Source organism: Sparus aurata, chromosome 10, assembly GCF_900880675.1.
Source record: "Sparus aurata chromosome 10, fSpaAur1.1, whole genome shotgun sequence".
Classification (NCBI taxonomy): domain Eukaryota; kingdom Metazoa; phylum Chordata; class Actinopteri; order Spariformes; family Sparidae; genus Sparus; species Sparus aurata.
The window spans coordinates 24273260-24297303 of NC_044196.1; the positions used below are offsets into that span (position 1 = coordinate 24273260).

Sequence of the window (24044 nt, forward strand, 5' to 3'; positions counted from 1 at the left end):
TCTGATATTACTTATATATTGGCTGTCTGTCTCTCTGTCTGCCTGCTCGTCTGTTGTCAGTGGACTTGGTCAGTCTGATTGGTCAAATGTCTGCTGAGCCACATGTAGACGCTGCTCAGGTGAACAGAGCTGAGATGAAAGTCAGTCATCTCAATCAGTTTGTATTCACTAACTCAGTCCACCCAGTAAGTGTTTGTGTCAAATCCTCCTCACTGCAGCTCTGCATCAATGTTTGGGGAATTATTAGGTCGACTTTAAAAAGTGAAATCTAGAGTTAATAAGTGGTTCACTGTGGTTTACCGTGACACCGGTAACCGTTACATCCCTAATCTGGAGTGTGTAACAAAAATAATTTCCCCCTGGGATTATTAAAGTATTTCTGATTCTGATTCTGATATAATTATAAAGAAAATAATGGTAAAAAAGTTCTTTAATGCTCTAGAGGTTAACATGTTTTGAAGCATCAATGTCAACTTCTACACTATTTTGTCTCATGTCTTAGATTCTGAAATTCTGAAAATGAATTTTTTTTCAAAAATCTCACCAGTAGTCACCATTTACAGGGTTATTTTTCAAATTTTTCCCTAGTGTTGTTAGGTTACTGACTCAGAGTACCGCTGCTTACAGTTTAGCTGAAGCCAACAATGGGACAAAAATAAATGTAGAGAGACATAGTGGAGCTGTACATTTTCCTGCTTTTTTGTCCTTTGCCAATCACACCTATGTATATGTTTTCATTGTACTTCTGACCTCCACCTATTGCTCTATTCTGCATTGGTTTCATTAACTCTTGAATTCCACACAAACAATACATACGATTTTTTCACAGGAGTTTTAAGGAGAGAATTGTTATATTGTATTTCAGTGTTTGGATTTCTAATCTTTTCTCCTTTGCTGTTATTTTGTTTAATCTCTGTCTGTGTCTAGTGGGACACTGCAGGTCAAGAAAGGTTTCGGACCATCACTTCCAGCTACTACCGCGGAGCCCACGGCATCATAGTTGTTTATGACGTGACAGATCAGGTGGGTCAGCAGTCTAGACTGATTTGTCAGAGTGGGAAAGTAGTCTGACGCTTATTATGGCATTGTTTTGTTACTTTGCTGTGTATGAATTCAGTACTCAAAATGTAACGAGGGTCACTACCAAACCCTGTTTGAGATTGATCTTGTGAATGTGGAGTTAGTATTGTACAGCTTTTCATGGGAACATAATCATTCATAGATAGATAGATAGATAGATAGATAGATAGATAGATAGATAGATAGATAGATAGATAGATAGAATTACTTTAATGATCCCAGACTGGGAAATTATTTTGTTACAGCAGTAGTGGGTCAGCAAATAAAACACTTCGTACATAACATAAATAGAATCCAATATAAACATAGTGTATATATACAGTGCACAGTGTGCTATAAACAATGATAATATATACAACAAAACAAAATATGCAAAATATGCTATAACAATAATAATATATACAAAAAAACAGTAGAGAGACCAGAGTTCTCTGTCAGGCAGAGGTGAGAGAGTTATTGTATAAAGTGATGGATTGTGGCAGGAAAGATTTCCTGTATCTATTGCTACGACAGCGAAGCTGAAGCAGCCTTCCGGAGAAGGTGCTCCGCTGTCTGACCAGTGTGAGTTGGAGAGGGTGGAGAGGATTATCCATGATGGATAACAGTTTTTTCAGTGTCCTCCTCTCCACCACAGCCTCCAGAGTGTCCTGTTTGCAGCCAATCACAGAGGCAGCCCTCCTGATCAGTTTGTTGAGTCTGTTGGTGTCACTGGCTCCAATGCTGCTTCCCCAACAAACCACAGCAAAGAAAAGTACACTGGCCACCACAGACTGATAAAAGATCTCCAACATCTTGCTGCACACGTTGAAGGATCTCAGCTTCCTCAGGAAGTAAAGTCTGCTCATCCCCTTCTTGTACACAGCTTCAGTGTTAGATCTCCAGTCCAGTCTGTGGTTGATGGTAACACCCAGGTACTTGTAATCCTCCACCGCCTCCACATCCCTTCCCAGAATGCACAGAGGTTGGAAAGCCGTCTTCCTCTTCTTCCTGAAATCTATCACCATCTCTCTGGTCTTGCTGATGTTCAGCCGCAGGTGATTCTGTCCAGTCCACTCCACAAAGTTGTCTACCAGTGCCCTGTACTCCTCCTCCTGTCCCTCACTGATACACCCAACAACAGCCGAGTCGTCAGAAAAGTTTTGCAGGTGACACGACCCAGTGTTGTACTGAAAGTCAGTGGTGTATAAGGTGAACAGGAAAGGAGACAGCACAGTCCCCTGTGGAGCTCCTGTATCACTAACCACCGCATCAGACAGAACACTGCCCATACGGACAAACTGTGGCCTGCCTGTCAGGTAGTCAGTAATCCAGGAGATCATTGTGTCGTCTACACCCATCACCCGCAGCTTCTCCCCCAGTAGCAGTGGCTAAATGGTGTTAAAAGCACTAGAGAAATCAAAGAATGTGATTCTCACAGTGCCTCCTCCACCATCCAGGTGCGAATGGGCTCGTTGCAGCAGGTAGATGACAGCGTCATCAACTCCCAAGTGGGGCTGGTAAGCAAATTGCAGAGGGTCTAGCAGGGCTCTCACCTGCGGCCTCAGGTTGGCCAAAACCAGTCTCTCCAGCACCTTCATGACGTAAGATGTGAGGGCTACTGGTCGATAGTCATTGAGGTCTGATGCTGTCGACTTCTTTGGAACAGGAACCAGGCAGGAAGTCTTCCAAAGCACCGGTATTCTCTCCTGACCCAGGCTCAGGTTGTAGAGGTGTTGTAGGACAGGAGACAGCTGGCTGGCACATGTCTTCAGGATCCTGGGGCTGATACCGTCAGGGCCTGGAGCCTTCTGCTGGTGGAGTCTCTCCAGCTGTCTCCTAACCTGGCCTGCAGTCACAGTCATGCGGGGGAGGCTGCTGGTGGAGGAAGAGGTGGAGGAGGAGGAGGAGGACGAGGAGGAGAGGTGCTGCACAGGAGAGCTCACATCAAAGGAGTGAGGGAGGAGGGGAGGAAGCATTTGGGGCAGTGAGGGTGTGTGGGGGTCTGGAGGTGTCAGGGAGACGACAGAAGGCTGTGAGCTGAACCTATTGAAGAATCTGTTCAGCTCGTTTGCCCTCTCCAGGCTGCCCGATGACTGTCTGCCGCTCACCTTACACCCAGTGATCTGCTTCATACCAGTCCACACATCCCTCACATTGTTCTGCTGGAGTTTGGCCTCCAGCTTCCTCCTGTAGGCGTCTTTACAGGCCCTCAGCATATCCCTGAGTTCATGCTGCACTCTCCTCAGTTCTTCCCTGTCTCCAGACCTGAACGCCCTCTTCTTCTTGTTAAGAAGGGCTTTCAGGTCATTGGTGATCCATGGCTTATTATTAGGGAAGCAGCGTACAGTCCAGGGTTGGCATGGTGGTGTGTTCACAGAACCTGATGTATTCTGTGATGCAGTCGGTCATGCTGTTGAGATCCTCTCCATGTGGCTCAACAAGTGCATCCCAGTCTGTCGACTCAAAGCAGTCCTGTAGTGCGTCAGCAGCCTCCTGAGTCCACCTCCTCACGCTCCTAGTGTGGACAGTCTGCCGCTGAACAAGGGGGATATACTTAGGGGTCAGCAGAACCAGGTTGTGGTCAGATCTTCCAAGAGGGGGGAGGGCTGTGGGACTGTATGCATCCTTAGCATTTGCATACAACAGATCCAGTGTGTTACAGTCTCTGGTGGGGCAGTCAACATACTGGTGAAATGTTGGAAGGGTTTTGTCCAGTGAGACATGATTAAAATCCCCAGTGATGACAATAAATGCGTTAGGATGCTGCGTCTGTATCTGGGCAACAGCGGAGTGGATGACGTCACAGGCCAGCGCTGCATCAGCTGAAGGAGGAACGTACACACCGATAATGATGGCGGACGTGAATTCCCGGGGCAAATAATAAGGCCTCATCCCCACAGTCAACAGTTCAATGTCCGGGGTACAGATACGTTTCTTCACATGAACATGTCTGGGATTACACCACCTCTCACTCACGTACAGTGCAATCCCTCCTCCTTTCTTCTTTCCGCTGCTTGACACGTCCCTGTCCGCCCGAACAGTGCTGAAGCCGGGAATCGCCACGCTGTGGTCCGGGATGTGCGAGTGAAGCCATGTCTCCGTGAAACACAACACACTGCACTCACGATATTCCCTCTGAGCCTTTATCAGTGCGGCGAGCTCGTCCGTCTTGTTCCCCAGAGACCTCACGTTCCCCATGACGATCGCCGGTACAGCCGGTCTGTGTCTCCTCCTCTTCACCCTCCGTTTCACTCCGGCTCTGCAGCCACGGCGTCTCCTCCGCAGCTCCTTCAGGACCTCAGGCCTGGCTCCAGGCAGCAGTGCAGGTTTACACAGCGCAATCAGCTGGTCGCGTGTGTAAACAATGCGCTCAGTGATGCGCTCCTGACCCTCCGTTGCTAGGGTTAGCAAAAACATCACAAAAAAGTGCAGCAACAGTGCCCCAAAAGTTCAAAAAAGGAAAGTGTCCATCCCCTCACGCTCACCGGAGAAGAGTTGTCTTAACTCACAACAATAATCTAAACAGAAATTCAAAAAACTACAAAAAAAAACTACAAAAAGTTTGGAAACCCACAGGAGCTGCTGCAACAGGCTGCCACCTAGTACGGCGCCATGGTAACATAGTGAACCATTGATAAATTGCATTTCTGTTCATGTCATAAATTGAAATACCTGAACAGACAATCAGATCAGAACAGTTTCTCTGGTCCCAGGATGATATATAGAGCTTATCATTGTATGCATTTGAATGTGATTCCGGCGTTTAGAATGGTGCATTAAGGCACAATGATGAATTTAGAAAATTGGCTATCTTATATTGCCTTATTATCAATCTGAATTTTCTTGATACAGTCTCAAAAAGTATTAAACATTTGATGTCTTTAAAAGGTTGTATCAGAATGCACAAACCTCTCGGGTGGGCGGGCCTTTTCAGCAGAGCGTCCCCATTGGCTAATTAGATGTTGACTGACACAGCTCAGTACCTATGTGTAGATAGCTAGCGCGCTAAATGACCCTGGCTTTAAAACGGAGAGAAGAAGAAGATGACAAGGACGACAACGACAATGAAGAACAATATATGTATGTCATAACTACTTACATTTCACTTGTTTTTCTTGTTGTGGGTTGTTAGTGTTGGTCTTCATTGTCGTCGTCATCTCTTCTTCTCTCCGTTTTAAAGCTGGGGTCGTTTAGCGCGCTAGCTATCTACACATAGGTACTGAGCTGTGTCAGTCAAAATCTAACTAGCCAATGGGGACGCTCTGCTGAAAAGGCCCGCCTACCCGAGAGGTTTGTGCCAAAACTGCAAACAAAAAGTCAGGGAGCGCAAACGAGAAAGAGCTGCAGAGAGAGCGCAAAGCTGAGAGTCAGCGCAAAAGTCTGAGCGGAGAGAGACCAGCAGAGGGAACCGTAAACAACATAATGCATTATTAGAAGAGTAAAAGACCAATATTTTACACTATTTGACAAATTATTTGATTGCAATTTCTAAGTTTTATTTTTGAAATGAGTTTTATGTTCTCTCAAATTCCTGTTTTTGTTTGACATTTAAGAAGTTTTGTTTGTTTCTTTTGGCACAAATCTAATTCCATAAATGTGCAGGTGTTTGTCATAATCTTATGTTTCCTCCAACTGTATTTCAGGATTTCAGAGGAATTCTTCTCTTTTTGGAATCCTGCTCTCAATGCCCAGTGACAGGGGTGTCAGAAAACCTGTAAACCAACTTATATCAGGTGTTTGTCATGCTGATATCCTCTTTGTCATTGTGCAGGAGTCATACAACAATGTTAAGCAGTGGCTCCAGGAAATCGACCGCTACGCTAGCGAAAATGTGAACAAGCTTCTGGTGGGCAACAAGTGTGACCTGACCACGAAGAAAGTAGTGGACTACACAACAGCCAAGGTATGGCTGCTTCCCGTGCATAAAGTAACAACATGGGGAATTCATTAAGGATGCAACCGATACTGTTAAACAATAATTACCTGCCACTTAGGTATACCATATTGTATCACAACTAAAAGTTCTTACAGTGCAGTAAAATGTTCCCTGTCAGTGTGTTCCTATTATATCTCATTGTAGAGTTGTTATTACTGCTGCATTAATGTGTATGTTGCATTTCACTGCTGTTCAGTTGTTTAAGGTTTGAGCTTATTGTAATTACTTTATATGCTGTTGACTGGTTTAACCTACAGCAACGCCGCCTGTTCTATAAAATCATCCTATGTTTGTAGTGTGGCTGTCCTGTGAGAACTGCAGATCTCATGGTCATGGTGTCAGAAAAAAAGCCTGTTTTGAAATGTCGACAAAAATCGACTGATTTGTGTGTGTGGGGGGGGGGGGGATTGTTGGTAGCCTTCCGCTTAATTAATTAAAAATAAACATAAAGACTAGTAGTCTATTTGTTTTAGATTAAATCATTTTTACCCCATTATTTTGCACTGAAATTAATTAATTCAAATGAATTGATTAATAAACACACTTGAGTCTGTCTCTGACAGCGTTTTGCATCACGTGTATCTGCGCAATATCATAGCCCATGATTTCCGAAAATATACTATGTCAACTAGTGATATCAGCACAAGAACTGTTGAGAAATATTTAGCCAATTGTTTTTGTCATGTTATAATAATTGACAGACACTATCATTTTGCTCTGTGTGTGTCCTCGCACAGAGCGAGACTGAACACAGGAGCTCAGCTTCGTGGCTGAGACATGAACTATTAACCCCAAACTTTTACTCTTAAACACAAAAGGCAAGTCCACTTTAAGAAAAAAAAATATATATATATACTGAAAACGGACGGAGCAACCTAACGCAGACAAGTCAGCTTACTGTTTTTAGGTGATATGCCATGTTTGTAGTTGGGCTGTGATATACAAACTGTTGCTTGCAAACTTTGCTTTCAACTTTTTTTCGTTTCATTTCGTTTTCCTCCGCCTTTTCTGTGAGGGTTGTGGGGATGTTACCGCTTTTATCCCCCTTTTTTCAAGGGGTCGCGGGGGTTTATGGGGCCAGATCCAGTTAACTCTATGAGCAAAGGCCAGGGTACACCCTGGATGAGTCGCCAGCTCATTGCAGGACCCTTACATTTCCATTTTTGTAAAATGCTGCCACACTGCTATGTCTTTGACTTGGTAGAATAGGAATGACTGTAAATGAAATGCAAAATAAATAAATATTTAACAAAGCACCAGACCTAGGCCTTTTATTACATTCTTCAATCTGTTTGTCTGTAGTGGGTTGGGCTAATCCAAAATAGTTAAAACAAGGGGGGGGGGGGGTTCTGAAGGTGCTCTGAAAACACCCCCATTAGCACTTGGTACTTTCCTCCTGATGAAGTCAAATATGCCATATGCAGGACACACAGCATTGGGATGGAGAGGACCCGCTGCATGTTTACGCACTACCATAGTAACATGTAATTAACACACCAAAAATCAGAATTTTGGTCGAGTCAGAACGTATCGACCATTAAACCGACTAGGAGATTACAGCCCTACTAGTAACTAAAGCTGTCAGTGGAGTAAAAAGTACAACATACATCTGCTACATCTGCCTCTGAAATTTGGTGGAGTAGAAGTATTAAGTTGCATAATATGGAAATACTGCAGTAAAGCACAAGGACCTTAAATTTGTAGTTGAGTAAATGTACTTAGTTACATTCCACCACTGGGAAGCAGACATAAGATGTAGTATGTTAATAACTGCATATTGTATCAAGGGCAGACAACACACTGTCAACAAACTGATACTGACTTGAGATTTAAATTCTTAAACCAGTGTTTCCTCCTTCTTTTCTTGCAGGAGTTTGCTGACTCTTTGGCCATCCCCTTCCTGGAAACGAGCGCTAAGAATGCCACCAATGTAGAGCAGGCTTTCATGACCATGGCTGCGGAGATCAAGAAGCGCATGGGCCCTGGGGCCACAGCAGGTGGCGACAAGCCCAACTTAAAAATTGAGAGCACCCCTGTCAGGCAGTCTGGAGGTGGCTGCTGTTAAAGGACCCCTCACTCTAGCCGTCCCAACCATCACCTCCACTATCTTCCCCTTCTGTGTTCCCTTTCATCATCTCTGTCACTTATACACCCCACCAGTCCTCCATGACACCCGGTACCCCACACCCAGCTCGCTGACTCCCCCTCTGTTGGCCTGCCTGGTGATCCAGCGATGGTTGGCCAAGTAGAGGAGTAAACTATAAGAGTGTTAAGAACTCTGCAAGGGTTAATTCAGGCCTGTACACCCACCAAACAGCAGAAAGTGGAAAGCAACCAGTCTGTGAAGAGGGGACAGAATTGTCCACCAAGGCTACTGCTACTTTCAGCCAAGAGGATAGATGCCGGAAATATTAATATTGGTTTAGAGGGGAATGGAGGTAGTGGAAGATAAGGTTTGGATCAGTGAGCTTATCAAGAGACACACACACACACACACACACACACACACACACACACACACACACACACACACACACACACACACACACACACAAACACACACACCTGCGTGACACACTGTAGATGCTACATACACTGTTGGAAATGTTACTGAACAGCAGCAGCCTGCTAAAAGTAACTCATCACTGCAATTTATTGACGATGATCCAGGGAAAGCCCCTTCACTGAGCCTCCTCTCCCTCCATCCGTCCTCTCCCTCAGCTTCGGCTGTCGCTCTCTTTAGGTGTGCTCAGACAGAAAGCAAAGGGGATTTCTCCTTACTGTACACACCTTTATGGTCTCTAAATGCTTCAAACAAACTAGGAGGTACTGTATACAGATCATGGAAGCAGTTGCTTGTAGAAAGAAAAAAAACAGAACTTGCTTTTATGACCCTTCACATGTAGCCAATTGCTGCATAAAGTATGAATCATTATCTTTAATAAATCCCAAAAATGTTCAGGTGCAGCTCCTCAGTTCCACCATAAGCTCTCTGAAGCCTTTCATGACTGCTCACATCAGAAAGAGGCAAAGCAAAATTAATTTTGCATTCTTTGAAGCTGGTTAGTGTTTTTGCTTGTGGGGCTGGATGGCAAGCCACTGGAACTGGTTAGCTCACATCTAACCAGTTACTGTTAGCAAGCCAGCTAGCTTGGTTACTAGTTAACACAGTTTTCTCAAGAGATGACAACCACTGTACCATGTACTTTTGGATGGTACAATATAGCTAATATGATATGATATGATATGATATGATATGATACACTTTGGACTTTCCCTCTCTTTTTCTCTCAAAAGGCAGAGCTCCAAAGATTGCATGTCAAAAATCACTCCAAAGTTAAATTTAGGAACATTTTCATGCAGGTTTAATTTCCAACAGTTCGATCAAAATTAGTTGATGGTGGCTCAAAATGTTGCTGTCATAAATGCAGATTTGACTGGGCCTCTTGTCTTAAACAATAATGAGATCACATACAGACAATTTGTAATTAGTTCTGACAGAAGCATTAATCGAGGGATTCTTAAACCAAAGTCCTGGCTCAACACTGGAGGTAGAAAAGAAGCAGGAAGCTCAGTTGCTTTCACATGTAGACATCATAGCTGCGCAGGAGGAAGTGGAGGTACAACTGCAATATATGCTGTTAGTGTTTCTTTTTCAGTCTTCAAAAGATGAATTTCATATGTAAAGGAATCAATGTGTCAAAATGCTGTTACATTTAGCACATTGACATCCTCTAATGACACTAAACATTATAATCCAAGAGCAGATAACACTGCACACAGATGATGAGGCATGACAGAAATGAAGGGGAGTGACTCTGATGGAAAGAATTTGAAATATTCTGCAATGATCTTACAATTACTGTTTTATTGTTTTGCTTTTATTTTTTTGATTTTCTCATTGATAATTGAGATAGAGATGACTTGTGCAGTTAACTTAAACTCATGTTCTGTACGTGACAGGTGGGTTTTAGAATGTCATGTTCTATTCCCGCTTGTTTGCCGATGAAGCTGAGGTAGAAATTTGGTGTGGGTGTGTCTGTTGACTGTGGGGGTGGGTCTAACAAAAGCTGCTGTTCTTTCCCTCAGATCGGCCTGCTTGTCAAACATAGTCTATTTTGGACACTTGATTCTCACATGTATTTCTTTTATGTCCCTGTGCATTTCTGGCCCCTTATCAGATGCTTTAGTAAATACTGTAAAGGACTGAACTGTAAAAGGAAGGATGACACATGTGTCACAAAATGGAGCACTAAAGTGTCAGTATACAGGTATTTCTACATTACTCAGGACAGGTCCATAATCCTGTGGACATGGACACTAATGATTGATCTCCAAACAATATCCTTAATGGGATACCGTAATTTTGGCACAGATACCATGTAAGAAACCATAACACTCGCAAAATCATGAACACAAAGTGCAAAGTTTTGATCTGTCCACTTGCTGGCTTTTTTTTGGAACATTCAGCTGCATTGGTTTTGCTGTCAGTCATCAAAGAACATCCTTAAAGAGAGAAAAGGGTTACTATCTTTCTCCAACATGTACCACCAAAATATAGCACTTCAGTCAGGTAACGACAACTGAGCCCACTCAATCTGCTCATGAATAGTGTGTTAACACTCTGGTAAAGGATAGTAAATGCCCCTTGAGTTTAAGATGTGTTTGTCAGCTGATATCACCTTGTTGGTGTTGTTCCTCAGACATTATAATTAATATTGCTCCAGGATAGGGATGTTGCAATACATACAGATACCAATGATCATCATTATATTTAAACAGTAAATATTTATATATTACACTGGTGCCAACAGCCATAAAACCGATAAGAGAAGAAGAAGGCACAGTAGCTAGCAAGCTGATAGCAGCGTGTGTGACCATGTTGGAGGAGCCAACAGGCTGTGTCGATATTGTGAACTCTTTTGGCTACAGTAATGGTGTTGTGAAAATCTGATTTTGTGACATCCCTGCTCCTGGACTCATTTCAACTTTCTAAACAGTGATGAAGTCTGGAGTAATTCTTGTGGCTGACTAGTTTGAGTATAGGATTTAGGAGACCAGGATTCGTTTTATGTGACATGTTATTGTACTTTTTATTTGTACACAATTTTCACCTATTATTTTCTGCCTTAATAGTTTAGTGGCTGTTCGGTTAGGTTTAGGGAACTAAAATACTTTTTTCCTGTCTTTTCTCTCCTGGATTGCAAAGCTAAGACGGTACATATGTGATTGTTCTCCTCAGTGATGGTCTAAGACCGATATTAATTATGATATTCCAGAAACAACACAAACACGCAGCGGTATCAGACTGCATGTAGTAACAGTGAAATCAGGGGTAGATGTGAAGCTCTGAATGGCTCTTTGCTTCTCATCACTGAGTTAGGTCCCAGTTGTATTTCCAGGGAAACTTGAAAGAATGTGAGAAAAGAGCATCCCCCTGCCTTAAAGAGGGGGCCCTCCACTGTTGTAAAAATCAGTGAGACCGCATCAATCTGAGCTGCATCTTTTTACCCTATTTTACAAAGAATCGGAAACTTTGGTGATGTTGCTGTATATGTCTAGTCCCACTTTAAAGGTTTAACATACTGCACTAGGGAATTAATAGGCCTTCCAAGATTACACTCTTTTATTTTTCCTAATTTCTTTCTTCGTAATCTTTGATGTTGTTGTCTTTGCTTGTGTTGTGTTTGGGGATATCTATAGGTTCAGGGACTGACTGGTCTAGGTTTGCTGACCGGATATGAACTCCCATATCTCCCCTCCAGCCAACTATGTCACTGCAGCTTAATGAATTCCTCAAGATCCTCCCTGGCCGACCTCCACTCAGCTAAAAGAATCTCACCCAGCCTTTGGTCACACCCCTGGCTCTGTCTGCATGAAAAAATGTCAGCATTTCAGGTACAACAATGCCTCAGGCTCTGGTGAGGCATCATAAAGAACATGCAGTTGCAAAAGTGCAATTTCAGCTCCTGGAAAGTGAAAATAGATGAGTCCACATTATGTTGAGAACAACAGCCCTCATCATTGAAAGCTTCAACCCTGGAGTGATCAGAGTGATGCACTTGTGATCACACTGGCATCACTTTGAGGTGAGTTGTGTGTGTGTGGTGGCATAATTTTTACACAAATATATTTTTAGCCTTGTATTTTCAGCCCTGTTAAGCAGGTCTGGAATGCTATAGTTGCTGTACAGGACTGGAAGCTGACATTAAGGGGGAGGGAAGGAAACAGCAGTGTGTGTGTGGGGGGGGGGGGGCACATGTAGGCATCCCGGCATCACGCCAGTCTCACTTGAGTAGATGCCGAACAAGCAATCATTGGAAACTTAACTCTGAAGTTACGCACACACATACACACACATACTGGATGTTGTGAGGTTTGATGACTGTTCCTTTTTATAATCTTTCTTTCAACAAGTCTCGATATACTACTGATTTAATGTGTTCATTGAATACTATACTGTGTTGTCTTGTCCATCGAAGTATGAGAGGACACTGGGTTGAGTGGGGACTGTGATGTTGGGCTAAACAGATGCAGGGTGGGGCTTTTTGCTTATGAATGTTATTCTGGTGAAACAAAACTTGACTTTTCTTCTTCAGTTCACTTTTTGTATTCATTTGGGTTAAAGGGGGTATTTTCCATGTCATTTGCACACGTGTTCATCGCTGTTCAATGGCTTAATAAAGGCACTCACTAGGTGTTGTTTGTTAATAAAAAGCACCGGGCAGGAGTTTGCCTGTCAGTCACCATTTTTCTGTTTGGGTTGTTCACTTTGGTGCTGTTTCCCTGCTGAGTTTGATCATGTTTTTTTTCTGTACATATTATAAATATATATATAATAAAATGATGAAAAAGATCAACATCAACACGTTGTTGGTATCATGCTTAACAGTACCCATACAATGGATTCTTGAATGTTGAGGGACTGTACAAGAAATGATTGCAGTGGGTGTCATATGAGCATCAATGTTTCTGTTTAATTATGATTTCTGTGTCTCAACACATCGTAGAAACACTAGAAAGAGATTGTAAATTGATTTGAAAAGATATTATTTACACTGCTTTTTTTTGAGCCATTCTCATCTAGCTGCTAAGATAAGAGCATTAGCAACACACTGTCTGAAGTTGTTGCAGAAGCTCGAGCGCACATTGTCTTAAATAATCTCTTTTCAACTACACACATGATATCGGTGCTTCTGGAGACTTTGATTACACAGGACGAGCTGAATGTAGCCATTTTATGGGCATTTTAAGTCATTTTTGGGTGAACTGTATCCTTAATTGGCCAGGTTATTTTAAGAAAATACCATTTAAAATTGTTAAATAAAAAATGTTTTACGTTTCTAATAATTCATACTTAAAAAAAACTGTTTTCACAGAAGTGAGGGCATGGTGTCTGACCCACAGACATTAGATCGGTATCTTTCCCTGACAGGCCTGTACTGCAGCTCACATCTCACTTGTTTGAGTGCATTCCACTATTTTCTCTTCCGCTGTACAGTGACAACAGTTATAATTTATTAATATTGTATTTATACACACAGAAATACATATTCATACTGTGTTACACAGAATACACCATGTGATCATTGTCTTACACCAGTAACACAGTTGCAATTGCTGCAACATAATCCTTTAGGCCAACTGAGACAGGAGTTTTGGTTTTGAGATGAGGCAACAACCAATCCTTTTTTTTTAAAGGTTTGGTTAGTATTACTCATTTACACACACCAACGTAAATGTATGGCCCAGATTAAAAAAAAAAAAAAAATACTAGAAATCTGTAGTTTTGTTAAAGGAACATTAAAAAGAAGAGAGATCCTCATTGGATGATTTTTTTCTGCCAAAACAAATTAAATAAATAAACTATCTTTGTTTCATGACTGAATAAACTGAATAAACAAACGTGTATGTGGTGAACCCTGCCACCTTTCTATCTTCAAACATTGTTCTGGGACCTTATTTACCTGTGATAACAGCTTGTTTATTCACTTATGGAGAAAGTACATATTTCTGAGTTTGTATTATTATCTCATTAATATTGTAAATATTAAAATTCTCGGTTTGAATTTCTTCTACAAAACTACATCAGTGTTAAAGCTTTGATGACATTGTTATCAATTGCCACTGACTTTGAATACAACAACTTTTGATAACACTTATGGATTTGTCTTTTCACAGAATCAATATGTAGAAATTAAAATGTAAGCTACCTGGATTGTTAAGTTTTATGTTTTTGAAACTGATTTTGAAGCCTGAACAGAGAAATGACGGTGTAATATCTGTAGATTTTGGAGACTCCTGGTGGTAGCATGAAAAGCAGGCAGCAAGGGATGCTGCTGCCTTGCATGACTTTGATGTCAAGTCCCACTAAATTTACTCTTGTGAGTGAGTTAAATTTATGTCCTGATGGCAGGGCTAGAGGAAGTGTCAGAGGTCATCAACACATTGAGATCCATCTTCAAGCGACCACAGCCATGCATCATAGATCAACTGTCAGCCTCTTGAGATATCCGTCTTTGGACCAAAGTGTAGAATAGATGGATATGGTTATTGGGCATACTGACTGATATCAAAAATTGCAACTGCCTAATAATGTTTTTCATAAGGGATGTTACACACACACACATACATCCAGTACATGTTCTGGGGCTAGTGTTGCACTGTTGCAGTTTCCGAAACAAGTCCTTTAACAACCCTAAGATCCATCTCCCAGGCTAACACTGTAGATCTCCTCTGCTGCCTGTCATCCACACTGCAGCCTTCCTTGATTAGTCCCCCTTTCTCTCCCTGTGGACCTTTAAAAGAACTGCACACACCAGGCAGATCATCTGTAGGTGCAGGCAACTCAGCTGTAGTTCATCACTGTTTCAACTGGAAAAGCTGGAAAGGCAAATGAAGACAAATTTGACATCGCCAGTTGTTGTTCAGACTTTTGCTCTGATATGAAAACCCTGCAGCAGCTCTTGGTGGGATTACAGCTGCTCTCTGCATCCTATTTGCAATGAAACCTCTTCAGCAGTGATATTAGGCATTATAAGATACAAAAAATATCTGCTCTAATTCAATACAAAATGCATTATTTACCTAAAAATCTGTGACTGTTGAATCAGAGATGTGTGTTACAGGGCAGCTATTGGAATATGCTTGTGGGGTACTTGTTTCCGGTTTGTGCAGTCAGTATTGAATAGGTGACGTGTAGCTCTCCTTATGACAAAGCTGCCCTAGCGTTCTTATCTTCTCCCTCACCCTCTCTCCCTATCTCTCTCTCACTCACTCACTCACTCACTCACTCACACTCACTCACACTCACTCACTCACTCTCACTCTCTCCTGGTGGGCAGGCATGGAGCTGCTTGTTGACCTTAAGTTATTTTTAGCACAATGGGCTGCAAACTGGGAGCAAGGCTCAGAGACACTCCGTTGAGTCTGCAGCTCACCACAGAGTAGTCAGTTTGTGTGAACATGTGTGGGGCAGCCATGATGCTAAAATGTTGAGGTTACACGGGTACTTTAAGGATCACAGCTTCATTACTTCGACAAGGTCTGAACCACTTGAGTGTACCTAAAATATTACTGGACAAGAAAATGACGTGTGTGAACAACTACATCAAAAATGATTAATGTTAGAGAGGTACTATATATATATAAATATTTAGGGCAGATAAATTATTTATGGTGTTGGTTGCTTAGAGAACAACAAATAGAAAATGTAATTCTAGAAGCTTGTACTGTGCAATTACAATATGATTCAGTCAGATTAAACATTGATTTAATATCAATGTTTAATCTGACTGAATCGTGCTCTGAATGATCAGAAATGCACTTGAGTCTGAGACTCAGCAGGTACAACAAAAGGTCACCACAGATGTTGATTTCAACACAATTTATTTACATACTCTCCGTACACCTCATATTCTATTTGAAGGCTTGGCAATCTACTATTGCATCATGTTAACAGTCCTTTTCTTGTTCTCCTTCTTTCATCCCACAGTTGAGTGTCCACATTTTTGTCTTTGCACACAGTGACAGTCTTTACCCAGCAGGTTCACCTCTGTCCACTCCACCTTCAGTTTCCTCTGAGTAGCTTCAGTCAACGGGGCCCTGGAAGATGAGTTTGATGTGGCCCTGCTCTCCTGTCAGCCAGGTACCACAGAAGGGGCAGGCAGCGTGGAAGGCATGGGTGCCGTGGGGTAATGGGATCTGGCTCCACCCCACCACTGTTTTTTCTGAGCATACATGGCCGCAGGGGCAGAAAGCGTGAGTGGGTGGCCCAGCATCCAGGTACAATCCGCCCTCACAGCCCAGCCACAGCGGCACATAGGGGCCCACTCGCCGGCACATGGGGCACTCCCTCTCCCCGGTGCTGGCTGGTGCTGTGCCCCCAGGGCCGGCGGGACACTTTTCCTTGCGGTAGCCCCAGTTATGGTAGCCATGTACGTGGCCGCAATTAACGTAGACCCAGGGCTGCTTCTTGTCAACGATCTCACGCTGAGCCAGACTTGGGAATGCCAGGGTGTTGAAGCCCACTGGACACTGGGGTCGGGCTGCATTCAGCTCCTGGCGAAGGGACTCCAGCTGTTTGAGGGTGGGAGTGTGGCGCAGTCCGGCGGGGGTCCTCCATAGCAGGGTAGCCCCACACAGATCAATCAGAGAACCGTCCTGGAGGGTGTTTGACTCATTTTCAACCTTGAAAGGAGAACAGGGGATAGAAATGTAGCAGGGGAAAGAGGAGAAGAGAGGGTACATCATTTGTCATAACTGGGCTGTCAGGACAGAGGAAATGCTGATTTATTTACATACTGGAGGGAGCTGTTAAACTGGGAACATTCTGCACTGGGCTGATACACTCTGTACAAGGGTACCTTCCAACAGTCCCCTTCTAACCACCACATGATGGCACTGTGCTCAACTAGACAGACAGCTGACACCCATTTAGTTTAAGTGCTTTCCCTCATAACGCCATCATCATCAGCAGCATGTCTATCTTTGGAGTGTAGCTGACGTACAATTATTAAAGACAGATTTTTTTTGTTTGAATGAGAGACAAAAAAGTTGCCTTCGCACCCGCTCAGATTGCTGTTACATATATAATATATATACACAAAAAATACAGAATCTATGAAAAATACTCCTGTCTTTTGTCTTTCAAAGGATAATGTTATAATGTAAATGACAGTTTTCAGGACATAAAACCAGTGATCTAATGATCTGAACAAATCCAGATGATAAAATCTAACAATGGCATAGCCGTCAATGCTGAAACCCCCAGAAACCATAACCATAAATCATAAAAACTATTCTTTTTAAGACAGCTCAAATGTTTTCCATATTACAGAAAGTTATACCGTATATGGGACAGCTGGGTTATGCAACAGTGCTTATTAAAGCCCCCCTCTCCTGTGTTTTGATATTGTCATGATATTTCACATTTCCTTTCCTGTCAATGCTGATGAGCCATACTTCCAAATATATTTGATGGATAACTTTTAGTTATTGAAGTTTAGCAGAGAAGTTGTCTAGTGGCAGTAAATGTACTATACAGGTTATAGTTTGAACATGAATAAACTCTGCAGCTCCACAATACACAAGAAGTATTTCTGTCTGAGTGACAACTATCACTGTCCCTGCTAACATTCATGCTACTGGTTATCCATGCTATTATCAATGCTATCGCTAATCTGTGCTAGTGTTGTTGATCTTGTTCGACTGGCAGTCTGACTTCAATGGTAATGACTATGTATGACTATCAACCACACCCTCATTTCCTGAGAAAGAAAGTTCTTTAAAGCTAGGGTTGGTAAGTTATCCTAGAAGTATGTTTTGTTTTAAATATTTTTAACGTCCCAGCAGCATTCCATAAATCAAATACATATATTAAAAAAAAACATCTAGTATCTGTGGCTGTTGTTGATTTGGTGCCAACTTCTTATAAGCATGGAAGAAGAGGCTATCGTGTTAATGCAGGGGATTACCAAACAAGGTGGGTTATAACCTTGTTTTGGGTAAAGTCAACAAACTTTCCATGCATTTAAAAAAAGCAGCAGTAATGAGTAAGTGTCGTGCTGGGTATCCTTTTAAGACTATATTGCTTAACAGAGTTGTTGATTTAGTTGGTACTTTAAATTTAGCTGGGTCCCGCAGCTTTAAGACAGTGCTCCCTTGCTTACATTGAACTGTCTTTGTAATTGCATATCACTGACCACAAAGCGAACATTGGTGGCATTTTCTCATCAGCCCCCTTTATCTTACCAGTTTGCCCCTCTGTTGGGCTGAGCGAGTCTCCCTCAAGGCAAAGACGTTTCCACAAACTGAGATTTCCCGCCAAACACCCGGAGCCGGCTCAGACACAAACTCCCCTGCCGGATGCATCACCAGCACCCCGTTGGTGGTCAGGCCGTCCATTAAGCCATCCGACGTCCTCCATTTGGCAGCTCGCTCCTGAGAGACCCCCCCAGGCACGTGCACACACACACACACACACACACACACACACACACACACACACACACACAAGCAGAGCAGGCAGACATAAAGTTTAGGGGAATGATTCTAGAGAGGCACAGAGGGATGATAGTGGAGGTGGAAGTCAGAGGTGGCTGGTTAGAAAAAACAGCCACCGTTGCATTTCTCTGCTGCTATATTTAGCTCAGTACAGAATGACTACTGTACTGACTAATGCACAGAAATGCACCCACGCCTAAGAATAAACCTGTCCCTTAGAGAGAGAAAAGATGTGTTGTGAACACATATTAGCCCTCATAGAATGAAACAGCAAATTTCTGGCATGTGTAGTTTTATCTTTAAAAATGATCTTAAATGGCCAAGGCAGTTAAAACAGCAGTCTGGAGATTTTGTTCTGCAAAAATTTCTTTTAGGGGCTGCAGCAAAGAAATGAGCACACTGGCATTTATCAATACTGCTGTATATGACAATGAGTTGAATGAGAGCTACAGAGAATTAAAGCCTCTTTCTCACTGTTTCTGTTTTAGGGTTTAGCTTTTTAGTTCAGTCTCACAATACATACTCATCATCATAATTTCAAACAGCAGCAGGCAGGTACACAACAACAACACTAGCCAATCAGCAGCAAACAGCAGACAGACACAGTGAGAGACTAGCTGGTGAGCATACTGTACTGTACTAGAGTGTTTAGCAGTTAAAGAGCTCCAAATGAATGCTATGTTGCTCTATATCTGCTGGATGTCTATACAGATGTTTGCTAACATATTAACCATGTTCACTTAATAAGGTAGTAATACATTAATGTTGTGTTGCTCGCAGGTACTAGCAAAATAACATAGTGGCAAGCTTCCACATATTTCAAAGCTTTAATATTCGTTTGACTGTCCATTGATGTTTTTAATTGGTATCAATTATATCACAATATATGTTTTCCCTTAAAATGTTAAAATTAATCGATGCAGAGGATGTGTATACATTTATTCACTGCATTGGGGTTACAATGATCTTTAAACCAAACAGGGTCTATTGTGATGAACCAGTAGGTGACACTAATGCACCCCAACGCAGGTTGCCAGCTAGCTACTACCACACCGTGTGGCTACTGCTGCTGCATAAAATCCTAATGAAGGGGGTAGAGGAAAGGAACGAGACGAGATGTAGATATTACGATCATATAGTCAGTGTGAATTATTTTGTCCAGAAAGCCAAGGTAATGGTGTAGTTAAAAACCTGACACTGTCACCAAACTTGACTGTGTTAGCTTGTGATTTTCAAGTCGACCAAGGTAATTTGTGGGTCAAAGGTGTGTGTTTGGATATAATTTTGGGCAAAAGCTTTGTTTACCTTTCCAAAATAACATGGTGGTTGTCTCAGATATTTGTCTCCCTCATACTTTGCCTACTGATCTAAAAATGTGGGGGGTGGCAGTGTCCTTTACGCCTCCAAATCAGCCAGCCAGCTCTGGAGGAGAGGGTTGACGGCAGAGCCAGACCTTCTGGTGGAACCAACATCCGGAGTCACAGAAAGAGTCTGGTCTTCTCTGAGCCGTTAACCGACAGGAGGAGAGCTCAAGAATTAAATTGTAACTTTTCGGATTAAAAAGTGCATTTTTTTTTTTTTTTCTCGGGTGTTTATGTTCTGTAATGTTGACCTCTGACTGGACCTGGAGGGGAGATGTTCTTATTACAGGAAGAAGCAGGGAAAGTCTGAAACACTGAGCCTTGGTGCATGGCGTTGCTCACTAATTTACAGCTGATAGATATCTGGCTGTTTGTGGCAAAAAACACATATGATCCTGCTGTTAAACTTGTGCGAGGAGTGCAAGGCAGACATTCTCTGTGCTGGGAGTGAACACACCATTAAACATCCACCACTGCTTCTGAAAATCTGTCTACGTGACACATGTACAAACATTTATGGATGAGGTCATGTTTTAAAGATTCACTAACAGTATGTTTAGTCTCATTGGCTGACTTCCTTCTTTTCTCCAAATGAAATGCGCACCATTACCTCGAGTAAACTTGTTGATTTATCTGGTATAACATTGTCAGAAACATTTGGTATAATGTATGTGCACATCTCAAACAAAGATGTCGTGGATTTTAAACATTATAACACAAAAATGTTAAACATATCTTAAAATGCTATTGCTGAAAACATGGTCACAATCAAAAACAGGGACCGTTATAATGAAAATCTTAAGTTTTATTCTGTTAATGTCTTACCTTTCATAATCATGAATTATTTATCAGTGATGTCTGCTCATCCATCTGCAGTGATGCCAGTAAAAACGTTACTCTAATCTGACCACTTTTTTCAGTAACAAGTAATCTAAATTAATATTTCCAAACCAGTAATCAGATTAAAGTGTCACTGTGCGTTTCTATATTTTTTGTCATTTTCCTTAGTGAAATATATATTTTTGCTTTCTTCTTGCGTCTCGGGGAGTAATGTCACGTATGCGACAAGTCACGTTTTTCAGCATGAGGTCAACTCACGTGTAACACCATGCAGCGACACAATCACAAACAACAATGGAGGGAGGAGAGAGATGCACATTTTCTAGCTAGAGATACAGTCATTATTTTGAATAATCTCAGCTAAAGATGAGAATATTAAGGTTCGTTGTACACTCTGTGCTGGCTTAAAAAAAAAAAGTCAAATTTGAAGAAACATTTGGAGTCGCAGCACAGTTAAGTTTACAGAGCAAGTCCCACCAGGTGGTGTTAAGCAGAGAGCTGCGAGCAAAGCCACAGCCTCGACTTCTGCAGGAGGCCCCCAACCACCCAAACAACAAAAGCTGGACTTTGTAGCAAGTAAGTGTGGGAGAGTTGAAGAAGTTGGTCGTGTGGTATGTTGTAGAGGAAATGCTCGATTGAACACGGTTGACTCGCCCTCGTTTGGTGCCATAATAAACAAGATCCCCACTACTATCAATGCCGTGCTTGGTGTTACTGTTAAAAATGCACTTCCAATTAAATGGGTTGAGTATTGGCAGAACCGGTTGTCATTTTTATGTTGTGGCAGCGGGCAGTGGCGCCCCCAGAACATTTTCATAGGGGGGCCCAGACGGGGCCAGTGAAAATCTTAGGGTGGCACACCAAAATGGTCCTTCTTGTGGCAACTCAGATTCAGCTCCAGTCTGTGGCTGTGTATTGCATTCCCCTTGACTCTTTTTCATTAAAAAGTCAAAATGCATCCAACACATTTACCTCAAGTTTGAGAAACACACAAACATTTCAGAAAACACAAAAATGTTGTTGTTTCTTCTTCTGCTACTTGCGCAGACTTCCCGTCAGACACACATTAGCACCCCCACAGGTGGAGATTTAAATTACAGTTCCCTATTGAGCCAGCGCTGGTGGGAGCACTGGGGGGGCCAGTGGGGTGGCCAGCAATTTTCCAGGGGTTGCCATAATTCAGAATTCTGAGCAAATAGATCAGATTTTTGATTTAAACCTTTGATCAAATTCTAGCTTAGAAAGAAAAGAGATAGACCTCAAATTTGATCCTCCTCAGTAATTAATCAACAAAGCACTAACTTGTAGTATGTTCTGTACGGAAGCCCTAAACAGCCATGCATTCATACATTTTATTTCCTCCGTTTTCCCGTGATAACGAGTTAATTTCCTCCGTTTTCCCGAGATAACAAGATAATTTTCTCGAGATCTCGAGATAACGAAACTTTTTTTTCTTGTGATAACGAGTTAATTTAATTTGTTTTCCTGAGATAACGGGATAATTTTTGTTGAGATCTTAAATAACGAAACTTTGTTTTCCCGAGATAATGATATAATAAGGTGTGTGTTAGAGTTCTCAACGGGCCTGAAAATTACAACCCGACCCGGCCCGCAAGTTTTTAAGCCCGAACCCAACGCAGCCCGACACACCAGCATGAATTGTCTGCCCGAAACGGGCCCGAACCAGACCCCCGTGTGCCCGCATTGTTTTCCTCATACACTTGTTATCGTAACTTTACGCATAGGCGTCAGGTCTGCGTCTGCCCCTCCCCATGAAGCAGGCAGCCAGACTCTTCACCAGACGTGAACAGTGATGATTCACAGAACAAACAATATATAATTTACAACCTGCAAGAAAGGAGGGGTGTGATTGGGAGGAACGGCCTCCCCGATCTGAACCCGAGTGGTGTTTTGTTACTGGACTTCTGTGCTAGTCACAGTTTGTCCATCCATGTTCAAGCATGAGGGTGTCCATATGTGCACGTGGCACCAGGACACCCTAGGCTGGAGATCAATGATCGACTTTGTGGTCGTGTCATCTGACCTCCGGCCGTATGTCTTGGACACTCGGGTGAAGAGAGGGGCTGAGCTGTCAACTGATCATCACCTGGTGGTGAGTTGGATCCGCTGGCGGGGGAGGAAGCTGGACAGACCTGGCAGACCCAAACGTATCGTGAGGGTCTGCTGGGAACGTCTGGCAGAACCCTCTGCCAGGGAGATCTTTAACTCCCACCTCCGGGAGAGCTTTGACCAGATCCCGAGGGAGGCTGGGGACATTGAGTCCGAATGGACCATGTTCTCCACCTCCATTGTTGACGCGGCTGTCCGGAGCTGTGGCCGTAAGGTCTCCGGTGCCTGTCGCGGCGGCAATCCCCGAACCCGGTGGTGGACCTCGGAAGTAAGGGTTGCTGTCAAGCTGAAGAAGGAGTCCTACCGGGCCTGGCTGGCCCGGGGGACTCCTGAGGCAGCTGACGGGTACCGGCAGGCCAAGCGTGCGGCAGCACGGGCAGTCTCGGAAGCAAAAACTCGGGTCTGGGAAGAGTTCGGGGAGGCCATGGAGGAGGACTACCGGTCGGCCTCGAAGAAATTCTGGCAAACCATCCGGCGCCTCAGGAGGGGGAAGCAGTCCTCCACCAAAACTGTTTACAGTGGAGGTGGGGAGCTGTTGACCTCGACTGGGGACATCGTCGGGCGGTGGAAGGAATACTTCGAGGATCTCCTCAATCCCACTGACACGCCTTCCATAGAGGAAGCAGAGGCTGGGGACTCAGAGGTTGACCCATCCATCACCCAAGCCGAAGTCACTGAGGTAGTCCGTAAGCTCCTCAGTGGCAAAGCACCGGGGGTGGATGAGATCCGCCCTGAGTACCTCAAGTCTCTGGATGTTGTGGGGCTGTCTTGGCTGACACGTCTCTGCAGCATCGCGTGGCAGTCGGGGACAGTGCCTCTGGACTGGCAGACCGGGGTGGTGGTCCCCCTATTTAAAAAGGGGGACCGGAGGGTGTGTTCCAAATATCGGGGGATCACACTCCTCAGCCTCCCCGGGAAAGTCTATTCCAGGGTACTGGAGAGGAGAATTCGGCCGATAGTCGAACCTCGGATTCCAGGAGGAACAATGCGGTTTTCGTCCTGGCCGTGGAACGCTGGACCAGCTCTATACCCTCCGCAGGGTGCTCGAGGGTTCATGGGAGTTTGCCCAACCAGTCCACATGTGTTTTGTGGACTTGGAGAAGGCATTCGACCGTGTCCCTCGTGGCATACTGTGGGGGGTGCTCCGGGAGTACGGGGTCGGGGGCCCTCTGTTAAGGGCCGTACGGTCCCTGTACTGCCGGAGCAGGAGCTTG

General features: G+C 43.4%; 2 protein-coding genes across 4 annotated transcripts in view; one reads left to right on the forward strand and one right to left on the reverse strand.

Annotated features, from left to right (window-relative positions):
• Nucleotides 1-12861, forward strand: part of rab1ba (zRAB1B, member RAS oncogene family a) — a 57279-nt gene extending 44418 nt beyond the window's left edge. The window contains exons 4-6 of one of the 2 annotated variants that reach the window (XM_030430072.1): nucleotides 928-1023; nucleotides 5831-5962; nucleotides 7866-12861. In XM_030430072.1, the coding sequence (XP_030285932.1) occupies nucleotides 928-1023; nucleotides 5831-5962; nucleotides 7866-8060 (423 nt within the window). In that variant the 3' untranslated portion in view covers nucleotides 8061-12861. The remainder of the gene's footprint in view (nucleotides 1-927; nucleotides 1024-5830; nucleotides 5963-7865) is intronic. The other variant, XM_030430073.1, reaches the window with a different exon arrangement.
• Nucleotides 12862-15866: 3005 nt separating this feature from the next.
• peli3 (pellino E3 ubiquitin protein ligase family member 3) overlaps nucleotides 15867-24044 on the reverse strand; it is a 96320-nt gene continuing 88142 nt past the window's right edge. For both annotated transcript variants that reach the window (XM_030431911.1, XM_030431910.1), the window contains exons 6-7: nucleotides 18248-18436; nucleotides 15867-16684 (exon numbers count right to left, since the gene is read on the reverse strand). In XM_030431911.1, the coding sequence (XP_030287771.1) occupies nucleotides 16085-16684; nucleotides 18248-18436 (789 nt within the window). In that variant the 3' untranslated portion in view covers nucleotides 15867-16084. The remainder of the gene's footprint in view (nucleotides 16685-18247; nucleotides 18437-24044) is intronic.